At 55.1% G+C, this 15582-nt stretch overlaps 4 protein-coding genes across 4 annotated transcripts; 1 reads left to right on the top strand and 3 right to left on the bottom strand.

The window, feature by feature from the left end:
* Positions 1-3469: 3469 nt before the first annotated feature.
* On the bottom strand, positions 3470-4880 carry SLS55_006152 (uncharacterized protein; the record flags this gene model as incomplete). The annotated part of the gene is made up of 3 exons (XM_066777588.1): positions 3470-3974; positions 4040-4415; positions 4520-4880. The coding sequence occupies 3 exons, from the start codon at positions 4878-4880 to the stop codon at positions 3470-3472; spliced, it is 1242 nt and encodes a 413-aa protein (XP_066631683.1).
* Positions 4881-7463: 2583 nt separating this feature from the next.
* Positions 7464-9216, top strand: SLS55_006153 (uncharacterized protein; the record flags this gene model as incomplete). The annotated part of the gene is made up of 4 exons (XM_066777589.1): positions 7464-7491; positions 7575-8921; positions 8995-9068; positions 9124-9216. The coding sequence occupies 4 exons, from the start codon at positions 7464-7466 to the stop codon at positions 9214-9216; spliced, it is 1542 nt and encodes a 513-aa protein (XP_066631684.1).
* Positions 9217-9513: 297 nt separating this feature from the next.
* SLS55_006154 (uncharacterized protein) lies at positions 9514-12370 on the bottom strand (the record flags this gene model as incomplete). Its single annotated transcript, XM_066777590.1, has 5 exons — positions 9514-9531; positions 9842-10650; positions 11442-11598; positions 11653-12247; positions 12363-12370. 5 exons carry the CDS (start codon positions 12368-12370, stop codon positions 9514-9516), a joined length of 1587 nt encoding a protein of 528 aa, XP_066631685.1.
* Positions 12371-12485: 115 nt separating this feature from the next.
* Positions 12486-15256, bottom strand: SLS55_006155 (uncharacterized protein; the record flags this gene model as incomplete). The annotated part of the gene is made up of 6 exons (XM_066777591.1): positions 12486-13021; positions 13400-13581; positions 13648-14065; positions 14120-14633; positions 14692-15043; positions 15108-15256. The coding sequence occupies 6 exons, from the start codon at positions 15254-15256 to the stop codon at positions 12486-12488; spliced, it is 2151 nt and encodes a 716-aa protein (XP_066631686.1).
* Between the last annotated feature and the right edge of the window lie 326 nt (positions 15257-15582).

Consider the following 15582-nt stretch of genomic DNA (forward strand, 5'->3'; position numbering starts at 1 on the left):
CACAAAGAGTAAGTCTATCGATGGGGGATCAAAGACTATGCTTCATGGCTGACTTCAAGGAAAGGATGGTTGGATTTGGAACCTTATCCGTTGGCTTCGGAAACAACGCTTTTGGGAGGCAGGAGAGCCAACAACGTCGGGTTCGACGATAGCGGAAACAAGCGAGCTCGAACCTCGGACACATGCCAGCTGGGACAGAAGACGGAAGACGGATTCTTGGAGCGTAAAGTCGCATCACGCTTTTCCCAAGTGAGGATGAGGCCACGAGGACATTTCCCTTTACGGGGTCAGTACGTAGCTTGGGTATCAGCAAGCGCGGTATGTCGGAATTTTTTTGACGCTGTGACTGATTGGATTTTCTCTGTAAGTACAGCCAATCGATGATTTATTCCGTTACGTTCACGATGGGAACGACAAGAGGCTTGAAGTTCACAGTGTTCAGTGGTATCCACTTAACGCCCGTGCGAGCCAGGCTTTTTGAGTTGAATCTTTTACTGCAGAAGCAAACGCCAGGTGTGTCCCTCATCTGTTCCAAGGTACTACAATTCTTACTGCACTTTTTATTACAGCAAATAACGTCAATATTGTGCTGGTATCTGCCCCGCAAGCGCCGGTTCCTTCGCCCTGTATATATTCCTTACTTTCCTCTGTGATCCTCATCGACAATGAAGTTGTAGAGCACTCAAAAAGAGTAGGTACTCCTCCACAATGAAAGGGTACATTTGTGTGACGGCGCGGCTGACTTGTGGGGTGGTACAAAGCTCATGCATACTGCGCCACACTAACGAGAGCCGAAAATGTCTCTTCTGCCTAACGCTTGATTCATAAGAGCCCTAAGGTTCTGAAGTACGCCAGATCGCTTCTTTCATCCTCTTCGTCCACATGATTCAGTCCCCTTAGAGTAATCAACTATTCGCCTTTATCTCACCACCATGTCGACCACCCATACAGAACTGCAACGGGGAACGAAGAGAATTGCTATCACTGAAGGTTACGGCCGGGAATCTAAACGTGTCAAACCTAATGATGATGCATCGACATCAATTACGCCAAGCTGTTCAGGTTCGATGCCTTCTTCAACGAATGGACCAGACCAGACCACGATCTGCCAGCCGTGCAGAAAGTGGGGAGTCTTCGAGGCGTTTCTCGATGTTATTGAGCATCGCAAACAGTCAAGACGTATTCCCTCCCGGAGAAACCAGCCTCTTCACAAGTCTTGTCCCTCCTGCAGCATACTTCTTCGCGCCGAGCAATGTGACCAGAAGACAGATGCAGTCTATTTCTACCATTTCAACGAATCTGGTAGCGGTTCAACCCCTACAGAAGTGTGTGAAGGATTCAGACTTGCCAACTCCAGTAGAACATTCAGCATTCGAAAACCCAGAAAGAATCATACACCAGAAGTCACCAAGTTCAAACAGGCCATTCAGGACTCGATCAAATTCAATTGCTCGACCTTCCAGAAGCAACTACGGATCTGTCAAGAAAAGCATCGGAATTGTCGGTTACGAGACGGGCAGGTTGTCCGCGGCTTGAAAGTCATTGATTGCCGGACACGCCAAATCATTCAAGCGCAGCCCGACTGCGCATACGTGGCACTCAGTTACGTGTGGGGATCAGGAAACTCTGGTGATCTCCAAAATCTTCCAAGGACCATTGCAGATGCGTTATCCGTCACCCTGAGCCTGGGCTTCCGTTACATTTGGGTCGACAGATACTGCATCGATCAGCAAAACAACCAGGAAAAACACTCGCAAATCCAGCAGATGGGCTTGATCTACGGCCAAGCTCAGCTCACTATCGTCGCTGCCGCCGGCAAAGATCCAACCCACGGCCTTCCCGGGGTCTCATTCAATCGGCCATCGATAGACAGGTCTAAATTCTTGCTCAATCAACATACGCTTTACCCCATGCATGAGACATCAGAGGCGCTCCTCTCCGTCTCTGTGTGGATGTCTCGTGCCTGGACATATCAAGAATTTGTCCTGTCAAAGCGCAGGCTTATCTTCACGGATCAGCATGCATTTCTGGAATGCCAAGAAACCATGGTAGAGGAGTGGCCGGCATCAGTTTGGAGAAATACCTTTGTGACAGAACAGGTAGAAGGCATGGGATGCCACCTAAAAGATACTTTGTCTTTTAGAGAAGATATGTCTGCCTTGGAACAATTCTCTGAGACTGTAAGGCGGTACTCGAAACGTAGCTTGACATACGCTTCGGACGCCTTGAACGGCATCCTGGGGGTCCTGTCCACTTTTGAACAAATGTCGACACCGCTATATCACCTGCATGGTCTCCCATACTCATTTGATGGACGCAAAGCCAGGCTACGGCTGGCATGGATGTTCTCTGATGCGGGGATTTATGGCCCTCCGGATGCGCTCCTCACTCGACGGAAATTGGATGAGCCGGTTGGTACCAAAAGCCAACTAGATGATTTTCCTTCGTGGTCATGGACTGCATGGGCAGGATTGCCGGTGCGTTACAACGAGTTTAGGCACAGCATATTCCCACAAGTTTGTGTGAAACTGATGAAGAGCAGCGAGGTAGTTCAATTGGAAGAGTATACACGCCGCAGACTGTCAGGGGAAGACATCGTAGCTTCTCCTTCCATCTGGGTTGACGGTTGGACTCTTCCCGTACAACCTTCTCAAGGAAACGGTTGCTTGCAGTTCAACATAATATACGGCGAGTCTCGGAAACTTCCCGTAGAATGTAGCAATCTGGCTTTCTCCGAAGTGGATTATTTCGGCACCAAGGAACCATCGGGGGATTTGATTGCATTTTTGGTAGGGTACCACGTGAAGGGCTTCGAATTTCTGCTTCTCGAATATAGCACAGACGGATACCGACGTATCGGATTCTTTGATTTGGACCTTGAGGTAATAGGTATATTGGAACACTCTGAATCGGTTCTCTTGAAATTACGAGAACACCTTCACGCGACTCGAAGAATTATTCTGCTCTGTTGAAGTGTAAAGGACATCAATTTTTCTCTCTTCAAGAGTCAGCATGGAGCAATCTATATTGTTTCTAATTCAAACATCATGATTAGGCTATCTGATTGCTGTGCTCAAATTATTTGACAATAACAATCGCTCGGTTGCTTCTGTGGGTGATAATTTACCTGTCTTGTAGTAGGCCAGTTACGGCCACCCTATTATTCTGTTAGTTTCACACCTCTAAGCCTTTCGGGCTGAGCATGATACGTACCTCACCGGGGTAGAACACCGTGTAGCCCGGGTTCCCGCAGTCCCGGTCCTTAGACAGCACCATAGTGGTGCCTGAATGCACTGGTCGATGGCCTGCTTGGCCCAACCAAGATTAAAGAAAGTAAATGATCCATTGCAGCAAGAGCCTCCATTGATATATGAAGCATTCATTCATTATTATCCGCCAACTCCCGCTACCCAAGCCAAATCACACACCCCAGAAAATCCGCATCCGACGCCCCCGGCGTCCCAGACTCCTACACCAAATTGCCCCTCAACTCCTGCTCCCTCTCAATCGCCTCAAACAAACTCTTAAAGTTCCCCGCGCCAAAGCCCTCAAAATTCCTCCTCTGAATAATCTCCACAAACACCGTAGGTCTGTCCATCAAATGCTTCGTAAACAACTGCAACAAATACCCACCCTCGTCGAAATCAATCAGCACGTCCAGCTCCTGGATCCTGTCGAAATCCTCCTGCAGCTGCCAGCGGTTGACCTTCGCGGTGCGGGCGAGGCGGTCGCGCATGGCGGCGTAGTAGGTGTCGGGGACCTTGATGAACTCGACGCCGCGGGCCTTGAGGTTGGTGATGGTTTGGAGGATGTCGGGGGTGCGCAGCGCGATGTGCTGCACGCCCGCGCCCGAGTTGAAGGCGATGTACTCTTCGATCTGCGACTGCTTCTTGCCGTGCGCCGGCTCGTTGATGGGCATCTTGACCGCGTCGTTGGGCGACGACATGACGATGGATTTGAGGGCCGAGTACTCGCTGTTTGTGATGGTCAGTATTTGCCTCGCAGGATTTGGATGAGTTGGGGAGAGAGAGCCACTCACGTGCAAATGTCCTTGTCGTCGACGCTCCAGAAGCGGTGGAAGCCGAGCATGCGCTCGTAGTACTCGCACGCGCCCTCCATCTCGTCCCAATCCTGGTTCCCGACGCAGTGGTCGATGGCCTCGAGGTCGATCTTCGGCAGGAAGCGGGACATGGGGTCGATGGAGGTCTCGGTGCGGTAGCCCGGCAGAAAGGTGCCGGTGTAATCGAGCTTCTGGATCAGCGTATGCGTCGTGTCGCCGTACGTCTTGATGGTGGCGAGGCGGACGGCGCCGTCGGAGCCCGTGGATTGTGTAAAAGGTGCGCGCACAACGGCGGCGCCGGCCGCGACGGCGGACTCGTAGACGCCATCGACCGAGTCGACTTCGAAGGCGACATCTGTAGTAGGCTTGTTAGTATTTGGGTATGATATAGAATATCATTGGGTTGTCTTCAAGAAGTCACGGGTTTGAGGTGATATTGGGGGCGGAGATAAGGCATACCCTTGACGGCGTCACCGTGCCTCTCCATGTGCGCGTGCATCTCCCGCACCAACGCCTTCTCCTCGTCGCTAAATTCCGGGCCCTTTTCAACCGCTTCGAGGCTGCGCAGCGGGCTGCTGAGTACAAAGGTCACGCCGCCGTTGCGCACGACGTGCGAGGCCACGGCGCGGGATTTGGTTTCGAGGCCCTTGTACGCGACGCGCTCGAAGCCCATGCGCGTCACGTAGTAAGTGGCGGCTTGCTTCGCGTTGCCTACCCACCAATGTACATGGTGGTAGCCGCGGTAGGATTGTAGCGAGGCCTCATCGGCGACGGGTTGTGTGGAAGGTGATTGCGGTGGCGAAACAGCGATGGGTGCCATGGCTGCTTGTGTGTGGAGGGTGCTCGGGAAGAGAATAGGAATGCGGTCTGTAGGAATCTGAAAATGCCACAGAAAAGGTGGTCTGTATGATTGCTAAATACTCGAGCCTGTAGCGCCGTGGTTGAGATACAGGAAGAGAGAAGGGCGGCTCGCCGTCGCCCGCGTCTAGTTCATATAGCTAAGCTCAACGCATGTGCCGTGTTGCTAATCCCCTCATTGCCGTTTGCTGACGTACCGGTCAGCTTGCAACAACCGCCGTGGACCGCTTTGTGCCGCTGCACGAGCCTTCCAAGTTGGGGAGGTGTGGGAGCTTGGATACCGCGGACTTTGGCGGATATCCAGGGGATGACGGTGTCGGGGCGCGGATATCTCAGGAAATCGACGCCAAGACCGCCGTGGCGCTCGGCTTGCGGCGGGCCAACCTGACGCACCTGGACAAAGAGGACCTGCGAATAGGCTGCCCACGGATCGCTAATCAGGAGGCCTGGATAGGATCCTGAGCATAAGCCGCCTGCGCGGGGATCCGCGGCGTAGGGAGGCGTCCATGTGCCGCAACTTGTGGGGTCAGATACTTTTAAATCTGCCTCCAAGCTTGACCTGCCTCCCCTACCTTTCGCTTCCCATACACCCGTTGTTTGCAGCACACCAAGTCAACATGGTAGCCCCAACGCCAAACCTCTCGTCAAACGACGCGAAAGTCCTCTCTGCCCTCTTTGACCCCGAGTCTTCACCCTCGGCCTCGGTTAAGATAGTACCGCAACCACCACAGAGCCTACCACACATACCTGACTCGCTTCTTCCGACATTGCAAGCTGCTGAGCGTTCGGCCATTCTCCCACTCAACACTCAAAAGCCGTCGCTCGATGATGCCAATGCCGCGATCAGTGCGCTCAATGAGCTCATCGAGCAACACCCAACCTACGCGTCGGCCTATGCAAACCGGGCGCAGGCGATGCGGTTGCGGATCGAGGACGAAGACAGAATGTTTGAGAGCGATAACGGCGATACGACGGAGGCGTTGCTTGCCGACCTATCAAGGGCAATTGAGCTCGCGTCACCAGCTTCACCACAAGACCCGCTGTCACCAATCCAAGCACGGCTGCTAGCCACAGCACATACGCATCGGGGCTACTTGCTACTCAAGGCAGCAAAGGCAGCTGGCGAAGCAACGTTGCAAAGTGGGCCCAAAGAGGTCAGAGGGAGGGACAAGGACAGTCTAGAGGAGATGGCAAGCCGGGAATTCTTCCTTGGAGGTCGGTACGGCGACAAGACAGCGAAGGAAATGGCTGTCAGGACGAATCCGTATGCGAAGATGTGCGGTGCCATCGTGAAGCAGGCGATGAGGGAGGAGATGGGCGACGCGCCGCGGATAGACGTCGGCGGGGGTGTTGGTGCCTGAGCAGGCGATTCCTGTAATAGAAACATGATTCGAGAGCCAACAATCAGTCAAAATGAGAATTGACATGATGCGCAACGGCCACTTCATCGCCTTCAAACTCGTTGCACACCGGGCAGACCACCTGCGTCGCTGAGCCGACGCCCGCCGGTTCATAGGCGTCGTCTGGCTCATGAACGTCATGCCGTTCCTGCAGAGGGTGGTCCGGTGGTAGTAAATCGCCCAGGCTGTAACTAGCAGGAGGGCCATTCATCTCCTCCTCTTCCCGTATGTCGCGGTACCTTATGTCGAATCTCGAGTTGGAAGGCCGTGTGGTAGTCGTCACTCCCTGGTGAATGCCAGCATTAGGCTCCCCGTTCCTCCCCAAATTGCTCAACCCGTCAGACCCAGCTCTTGCCTCTTGCTCGGTGGCCATGCGCTGCACGCGACCGACACGGCCATCGACAAGGCGGACCTTGATGCCATGGGGGTGGTTGCCGCTGGTGAGCACGTCCGCAACAGTTCCCTGCACCTGGCGGCCAGTGGGCTGATCAACCTTGAGGACGATGGAAACGTTGGCGCCAGCGACGACTTGGTGTGTATTGGGCACGCCGGATGGTGTATTGGAGTTGAATCGGCCGCCGCGCCCGGGGCCGCCTCGTCCTCGGCCACCTCGACCCCTCCCTCTATCGGCGGCGGGCTGCTGTGTCGGGCGGCCCTGACGGTTGCGAGGCCGCTGCATGATGGTGGCGGGAATATTGTCGGGTTGCAGTCCGGGGTTGAATGACGACAAGGCGGGGGGTTGGGTGTGTGTGGACGGGAAAAAGTTGATCGGAGCATCGGAGCTGGAGCAGGTCGAGCCGAGCTTCCCCGCAACGCGAGCGCGCAAGTCGCGTTGCTCGGATTTCAAACGCCGACGTCAGTCGCCGCGGAACAGCGCAGGTCTGCGGAGGTGTTGCGGCGCGAGCGCAAGCCAGCCGGAAGCTATATCCCACTCCTGCACCAGAACAGCCGATCCGCTCCCCATTCTCCAATCGACGCAATGGCTTTGTCGTTCGCGAGTCATCTTCCCCGAACCACCACCGCCTCCCTCCGCATTTCTACACCCCATCCTGACCCGCGCCGCGTTCTTTTCTTGTTTATTATCTCCTTCTCCCCGCCAATTCGCATCCGTTAACTGCACAAAAGCATCGTAGAAGACTGCAACCATGGCGAAGGTGTTCAGCTACGACGAGGGTATGTATCAGGCCTCATCACCTCACCACCAGCCCCAGCAGCACTCAAGCTATCCCGACACTGACACCACCTACCATCCATAGTGTCCAAGCACAACTCCCCCGACAGCTGTTGGGTGATTCTTTACGGCCATGTCTACGACGTAACATCTTTCCTGGGCGAGCACCCCGGCGGTTCCAAAATCATCCTGCAACTCGCCGGCACCGACGCAACCGAAGAGTACGACCCGATCCACCCGCCCGGCATCCTCGAAGAGACCCTCCCCGCCGAGGCCAAGCTAGGCAAATTCGACGAGTCGACCCTACCCAAGACCGAAACGGCGCCGGCGGCGCAACAGCAAGAAGCCAAGGCGGCGGCGGTGGGCGGCGACACGGCCTCGACCGAGCCCGAGGGGCCGCCGGACCTGGAATCGCTGCTGAACCTGGACGACATCGAGGCGGCGGCGACGAAGCAGATCAGCGCCAAAGGGTGGGCCTACTACTACTCGGCGTCCGACGATCTGGCGTCCAAGGCGCTCAACAACAGCGCCTACCGCCAGATCCTGATGCGGCCGCGCGTCTTCGTCGACTGCACGCGCTGCGACACGTCGACGGCGCTGCTGCAGGGCGCCCTCCCCGTCGGCATCCCGCTGTACGTCTCGCCCGCCGCCATGGCGCGCCTCGCGCACCCGGACGGCGAGCGCGGCATCGCCCGCGCCTGCGCCCGCTTCGGCGCCATGCAGCTCGTCTCCAACAATGCGTCCATGACGCCCGAGCAGATCGTCGCGGACGCTTCGCCTGACCAGACGTTCGGCTGGCAGCTGTACGTGCAGACGGAGCGCAAGAAGAGCGAAGCGATGTTAGCACGCATCGCCAAGCTGCCGGCATACAAGCTCGTGGTCCTCACGCTCGACGCGCCCGTGCCGGGCAAGCGCGAGCACGACGAGCGCAGCAAGAACGTCGGCGCCAACCTGCCCGTGCGATCATCAGTGCAGGAAGGCTCGGCCAGCACGCCAGCACCGAAAAAAGACGAGAGCGGCGGCATCGGCAAGTCCCTCTTCCAAGGCACGGCGCCGGACCTGACGTGGAAGACGACGCTGCCGTGGCTCGCGCGCCACACGCGGCTGCCGCTCGTCCTCAAGGGCGTCCAGACGCACGAGGACGCGTACCTGGCGGCGCTGCACGCGCCGCAGGTGAAAGCCATCATCCTGTCCAACCACGGCGGCCGCGCCATGGACACCGCCCCGCCCGCCGTCCACACCCTGCTCGAGATCCGCAAGTACTGCCCCGAAGTCTTCGACAAGGTCGAGGTGTGGGTCGACGGCGGCATCAAGCGCGGCACCGACGTCGTCAAGGCCCTGTGTCTGGGCGCGAAGGCCGTGGGCGTCGGCCGCGCGGCGTTGTATGGGCTCGGCGCGGGCGGGACCGAGGGCGTGGCGAGGGTGTTTGAGAGTGAGTTTTTTTTTTTTTTTTTGCCCCCTGGATCCCCCTGGTTGCGCCTTTGGTTGCTGACTGCGGGACTTAGTCTTGAAGGCGGAGACCGAGACGGCGATGAGATTACTTGGTGTGGAAAAGGTGGAGGATCTGGGGATGCAGCACGTAAGTAACTTGACTATCCATTGTGCACATGGATTGGCCACTGACTGTTACTCAGATCAATGTGCGTGCTCTGGAGCGCGATCTCTATGACGGTCCGTCAAACCTGGCCAAGCCGGCATTGTGGGAGAAGGTCAAGGCGAGATTGTAGAAAGAAACGATTTAGACGAGTTGAGGAGGCAGGAGAGAGATTTACGAGTATTTCGAGATCAGCTGTCATGCATACCCATAGAGGAACGATGTACTTTCTTTTCATTTCCCCTGGATCAACATTGCCGTACGTGATCTATTGGGCATTCTCTCGGTGACTTTGACTACGCGGACCCCAACGCCCGGCACGTGTTATTGATTCTCAGGCAATCAACACGGGGGAGCATTTCCCTCACCTCGTAGATGCTCTCGCTCAAGTCACGCACTCTATCTCCCGGGAGGCGGTATGTGTACTCGATTACTTGCCCAAACTAATCTTCAGTCAAGTCCAATACAGGAGCCTCGCCCACCTTCCGCTTCACCGCTTCTCTACTTCGATCCGTGTTCAACATGTTTTCATCAGCCTTGCGCTTTGCCCCCGCCACCGGCGGAGTAGGCTGCGGGAGCACATTCCCCGCGGTTTGCCAGAGAGGCGCGGGGCCTTGACCGGAGAATGGATTCAGGACGAAGTCGGTCGTCTGCGCCCCCGGTGGTCGGCCGTAACTTGGGGGAACGCGCGGGGGAGGAGGAGGAAGAGGAGGAGGAGCAGGATGACCCGCCGATGCCCCACGCCCTCCCAAAGTTACCCTCGATCCGTCCCACTCGTACACCATGTGCGGCGGGACCTGCTCACGGTCGTCGGGACCTTCCGCCGCCGGTTCCTCGCTCGCCCTCTGTTCCGGGCGCAGGACCGTGCTTGCGTACGTTTCCGGCCCCAGGACGGCCTCCAGGTCGACGGCCTCGCCGAGCTGCTTGATGCCCGAAACGAAGCTCTTGCAGTTTTCCGCCCACCGCATCCGTTCCGTCTCCCACCCGCCTTTCAGTTTCCGAACGGTGAGATAGCCTGTAGCTAAGCTGGATCTGCAATTGGCATCTGGGGGCACGTGATTCATCAGCTTCCTCTGGCGGTACGCAGCCAGTGGGAAGCGGCCTTCGATGTAGTGCGGGTCCTGCAGAAACGTAGTGAGACGCGCGCGATCCGTGATGAATAAGTTGTTGTTATCCGTGGAAGGTGCGGCGCCGGGGCGTGACCAAACAAACAATGGCTCCTTGCCGACGGCGCGGTCGAAATAGACTGTGACGAAGTTCCGGTACAGCTCCCGGATCTTTGGGAACGCGGCGAGAGTCTTTGGTCCGTCGCCTTGCATTTTCTCAGGGAGGTGCCGCATGAAACGCAGGAGTATGCGTCCATCTTCGTAGTTGGTCACAACAGGACCGACGAGAACCATAGGAACCATACCGCTGAACTTGGGGGCGACGCTAGGCTTTGGGGGATTGAACTCATCCAGAAGTCTTCGTAGGATGGGATAAACGTGTTCTTCCAGATCAAGCTCCAACGCCCGTGCAGTTACTCTTGAGAGAAGATCCCAATCAGTATCCGGCACCAATCGCTTTCCTGGATATGGCGTCCATAAGCTATCTCTTGGGCGTGTTGCAGGCTGCGGATGCCAACCGGAACCCCAATACCTGAGGTGATGCAGCTCCCGCTCTCGGACAACTTCTTTGAGCTTTTCGGTATCGTGACGCAAGGAGAATTGAGCGGCCATGTCTGCAAACATCCTAGGAAACCTCTCCGAAACGAAAGTGCCAGGCAGTTCCGCGGAATTGGTTAAGACTTCGCCGAGAAAGTGCAAAAGAACTGGTGTGTTTTTGGCGTGCCGCTTGAGAGCAATCTCAACCCTTAAACAACCAATAATCAGCGGTGCTTGTGAATGCATGGCAAGGTGTTCCTTACTTATCAGCAGTTTTCTCAAAGTGCCGAGTGGTCTTCAATATATCGACTAATGCTGTCGCATCTTTTAGGTAGAGCTGAGAAGCCTTGCTTAGCACCTCATTGGTCTTTCGCTCGACAAAATCAAAGAAGCTTGTTTCCATTCCAGTATTCAGCTGTGGTTGCTCAGAAGATCGACATGGCAGAAGAGCCTGAAGAAGGTCATGGGTTTCAAACACCACGGCCTCTTCGGGGATCAATTTCTCGAGTCTGAAAGAGTTAGTGAGACATGTAAAAAGTGGATGACCAGCCTTACCCTTCCTCGAAATGCTGGAAGCCGACTTGCCATATCCAGGATGACAAGTCAGAAAGCACTTGGGATGACAACGGGAATTTGAGGGGCCGCGCAACAGAGAGGAAGAGCTCGGTTCTCTTCAGAGATATGCATTCTTTCATGACGGATTCGAAACTTTTACCGTCGAATGACTTGTGAAGAAGAAAGTCTTGGAAGCCTTTCGGGTCGTCCGGATTATCTGGTTGCTGTTCGCGCAGATGGTCGAGCATAACAGCCGTTTCACATCCTGCACGTGCAAGGAATATGGTAGCCTCGTCATGCGACATCATCACAAGTGCCTGGGTGGGTGTTTAGCAAGCCATCCTTCAACATCTTGCGACCAATATGCTTACAGTTCCCCTAAAGCTATGCGTCGCGGTAGGATTGTAACCAATGTCTTCCAGGTTCGATTCTGATGCTGCGTCATCGTCTTCCCAGTGTCGCTGCAGAACCTCCTCCTTGTCGATGTCGACATCTCTCACGAGAAATCGCCCACTCAGGTCGAAAACAGAAAGCAGGGAGATTTCTTCCTCAAGTATTTCCTCCATCTCGTGGACCTCGCCGAAATGGTCGCTGTCATAGTCGTAGTCATAACCGTAGACCTCGACATGGCCGTGTCGTCTCTTTTCGATTTTGGCGAGAAGAATGTCGAAACCCAGTTTGTGGCCAATGTCTCTAAGTGCCCGAGCCAAAGAGAGGTCTCCTCCTAAAAGGGAACCCAAGCTCAACTGATCTCCGTAGTCCTTTTGCAGCACGTAAACGTATCGAGATTCTAAATCGTCATGAGAAAGCTTCCAGGTCTCGAAATTCGCGTAGAGCCTAGTCATTTGAGCGGACAACATCGAACTCGAGGGAACGCCCGGCTGTTCAAAGTTCTTGATATCATACACCAGTGTCCAACGGTATCCGGATGAGATTGCTTTTGTTTCGGGTTCGATATCGCGATGCCTGTCCAGAATCAGCGGAGTAACATGCTCAAGCGGTGCGTCAGGGCGAACCAGCACATGAAAGATGGCTGCTGTTGCGAGCTTTGGAGTTTCTTCTCGTCCCAGGCCAGCTTCACATGAACATCACCTCCGCTGTGCGGCGATGGTAAGCAGACAACCAGAGTTCCAATCACGCCAAGGGTTGCCTCGTTCCTACCCAACGAATTAATATGAACTCATGCGTCGGTGCAGCTCTTGTCTCACATCGAGAGGGGGGCAACGCCCGTGTCCTTGGTGCAAAGCTGCATCTCTCGCAGCTGGGCTCCAACCGCATCCATTTTGCCGCCAACTCCCAACTCTCTGACAGCCTCATCTACGAGGCGGGGCAGCACGCGCTGTTCCCACAATACGTTCCCAAAACAAAAAGCACTCGGCTTCAGGATTCCTTTTTCGGAAAGCGCAACAATCTGCTCCGCATGTTCGGTGCTGAGGGGCACAGGAACCCTACCAAATCCATCGACATGAATCTGCGGATCCTTGAAGACGGCTTCGCTAATCGGCGCCGAATGCGCAAATGTGCCAAGGTCGCCTTGATAGAACCAATGCAGGGTAGTGCGAAGCGATCTTGGGAATACCTTTGCGTCGGAACGGCGGGTAAGCTCGGCGGCCTCTGCCCTGATGTCACTGGTTGTCTCGATACTATCAGAGTCGTCGCTGATGTCGCTCTCGATGTCGCTGACGCTGCTGCTGTCGTCGCTGCCCAAATCAATGATGTTATGTAGCGGTGCGGCCATGGCTGGCAGTTCACATTGAAACGATAGGACGAATAATGTGTGGAGTGGGACGTGTGCCGTGGTTCGCGTCGAGCGACGCGAGGGAGATACGCTAACGCGCCGATCACCTGCAGGGATCTGCGCCATCCCTGCTCGAGTGATAACAATACATTATAGCAGTTGACCAAGAACGAGGATGCAAATTCAACTCTAACTCAACATCGGTGACTCGAACATTTTACCCCTTCTCTCGATTGCGCGCATCGAAATTTCCGTACGAGCTCTGTCATCCCACGGTATAAAGTCATACAAGATCCTTGATTGGCCGCTCGTCGTGAACAAGACGCTGAACGGAAACTTCCCTTTCCCGGAGTGGTCCACTAGCAACTTGACCAACTCACTGCACATCCCCTCCGAGTCTTCGGACTCGAAATCATTCATCCCATGGATGATGCAGTAGCGCAGGCTCGTCGTGTGCCTGAGCAAGTCACCAAGCAGACTTAGCGCAGTCTTCCAACACTTCATGCTGCCGTCGAGCTGCTCCATGGTGTCGCTTTGCATTTTGAACGAGTCGTCCTTCGGCCTGAACCGGAGCAGTTGGAGTATCAGAGAAAAGACGACCGACAACAAACCAGCGTCTTCTACGCACTGCTCCCGGGGGATATCCGCTTCATTTGGCCGCTTGGGGATGTACGAGATGAACGGAGCGTCCGCTTGAGCCGCGGTCAAGATGATGCCCAACGCAGCCATCCTGGCGCTCGTGTCTTCCTGCAGCTCAAACGGGAATTCAAGCCACAGCTTTTGAGATTGTGTTGCCGCATTCGCGGCCCAAGATCCCAGCCTGTCGACGATGACTGGGTCCGCCAGTAACATCCGTCCCTCTTCTGCAAGTGCGATGCCGTCGGTGCCGTGGATGAACCTGTCCAGCTTCCTGCAATGCGCATCAAAATCGGTTCTGGACAGACCTTGACCGTCGTCGCCTCCATTACTGCTTTCTCCCGGCGTGTCAACAGGCACCGCTTCCAGGAGTTGCTTCGCCATAAGGCGCGTATAGCTCTGATGTTGCACTAAAGCTGGTGGTCAATAAACTGCAATTTCAGGCGAGGCCGAGAGCTTCACACCTTGCGCTTCCCAATCCATCTTCCTGAAGTTTTGCTCGAGAAGGTGCAGCATGTTCCGGCCCATGGCCAGGAGCTGCTGCTGAGTGCAGCGCGACTCGGCTCGGCATTCATCCACCTTGGCTTCCATGCTCTGGAACGCGCTGCCCATCTCCTTCAAGCGGTCGTTTACGTCGTGGGTGGTGTCTTTGATGTCGCTCGTCCAACGCAGGCCCTCTTGCTCGCCCATCTGCCTGATCTTGCTGATGGCGGAGATGATGCCGTCTTCCGCCGCCTTCCTCTCCTTCAGAATGGCTTGGTTGAAGCTGTTTAGAAGTCTGCGGTAAGCGGGTTTCGTGAACCACTTTGCGGCCTCCCAGAGGAATACGAAAAGCTTCTTGTAGACCTCTGCAAGCTCTTTCTTCATCCTGTTCGTTTTGATGATGGACAGCAGTTCTGTACATAGAGCAGCTTTTTCACAGAGACTCGCCACCGCGTCTGATAGGTATTCCGCTATCTCCTCATGATACACGGATGCCTGTGAGAAAAGATTTAGCTGCACTATTCCCATATCAGACCAGACCTTCCGGTCTTACCTGCAGGACCATCTTCAGTGCACCAGAGAAGACTGACATGTATTCATTCGAGCTCGGAAACCAAGTGAAGACGGCTTTGTGAGCGTCGAGAGTCTTACAGACGCTGTGGAAGTTTGACGAAGCCTTTCCATGCCGCTTCTTCCACTCGTCCTCGAAACCGTCCACGACGGCCCTGAAATCGTCCAAGTCATCCAAGCCGCTGAGCCTGATTTTGTGCTCGACCTTTCCCTCTGTCGATTCCCTGTGCTTGCGGAAGAAGAGTCGGCTACTTTGCTCCTTTTTCAATGACTCGAAGAACTCCTTGCAGCAGTTACTGAGCGCGTTGCGCACGAATTCAACCTCGTCAAAAGGACTTTGATCCTGCAATGAGTAATTTTGCAAATACATCCCGTTGTGGGACGGGTTGCTTGACTTACTCTTGCGCTGAGGTCGCTGGGTGCTGCATAGAAGCATCCTTTTGGCCCTGCTCTTCTTGGGCCGCTGCCTTGGTTCCAGCGTCTAAGGGCCGTTGCTCGTCGAGTGTATCGGTGAACCGACGGATAATCGTAGTTGAGCTCTGCTCCATCACCGGAGGTTTATGCGCTGTGTCCGTGAAGGTCTTGGTGGGAACACTTCGCTGCGTGCTGAATATACTTAGGTTGCTGGACAGCGATGAAGCGTGTTTCTGCAGCGGATGTGTCTGTTTGGTGGCATGGCTGGAACCTGGTTGTGGATCCAGCGCGTGTCAAAATTATCCGGTATCTGCAGCTATTCTGACATCGGGCAGAGCTACTGAGTCAAAGCCAATCGCACTGTTCCACGTGCAGAAAGTAGCCTTGTTACCTCCCGTTTTCGTGTTCTCGCGAGTTTCATCACTGCAGCATGGGCGCAATTGCCGCGTCAGCTCTCAGC

Source organism: Diplodia seriata, assembly GCF_021436955.1.
Source record: "Diplodia seriata strain FDS-637 chromosome Unknown scaffold_6, whole genome shotgun sequence".
NCBI lineage: Eukaryota > Fungi > Ascomycota > Dothideomycetes > Botryosphaeriales > Botryosphaeriaceae > Diplodia > Diplodia seriata.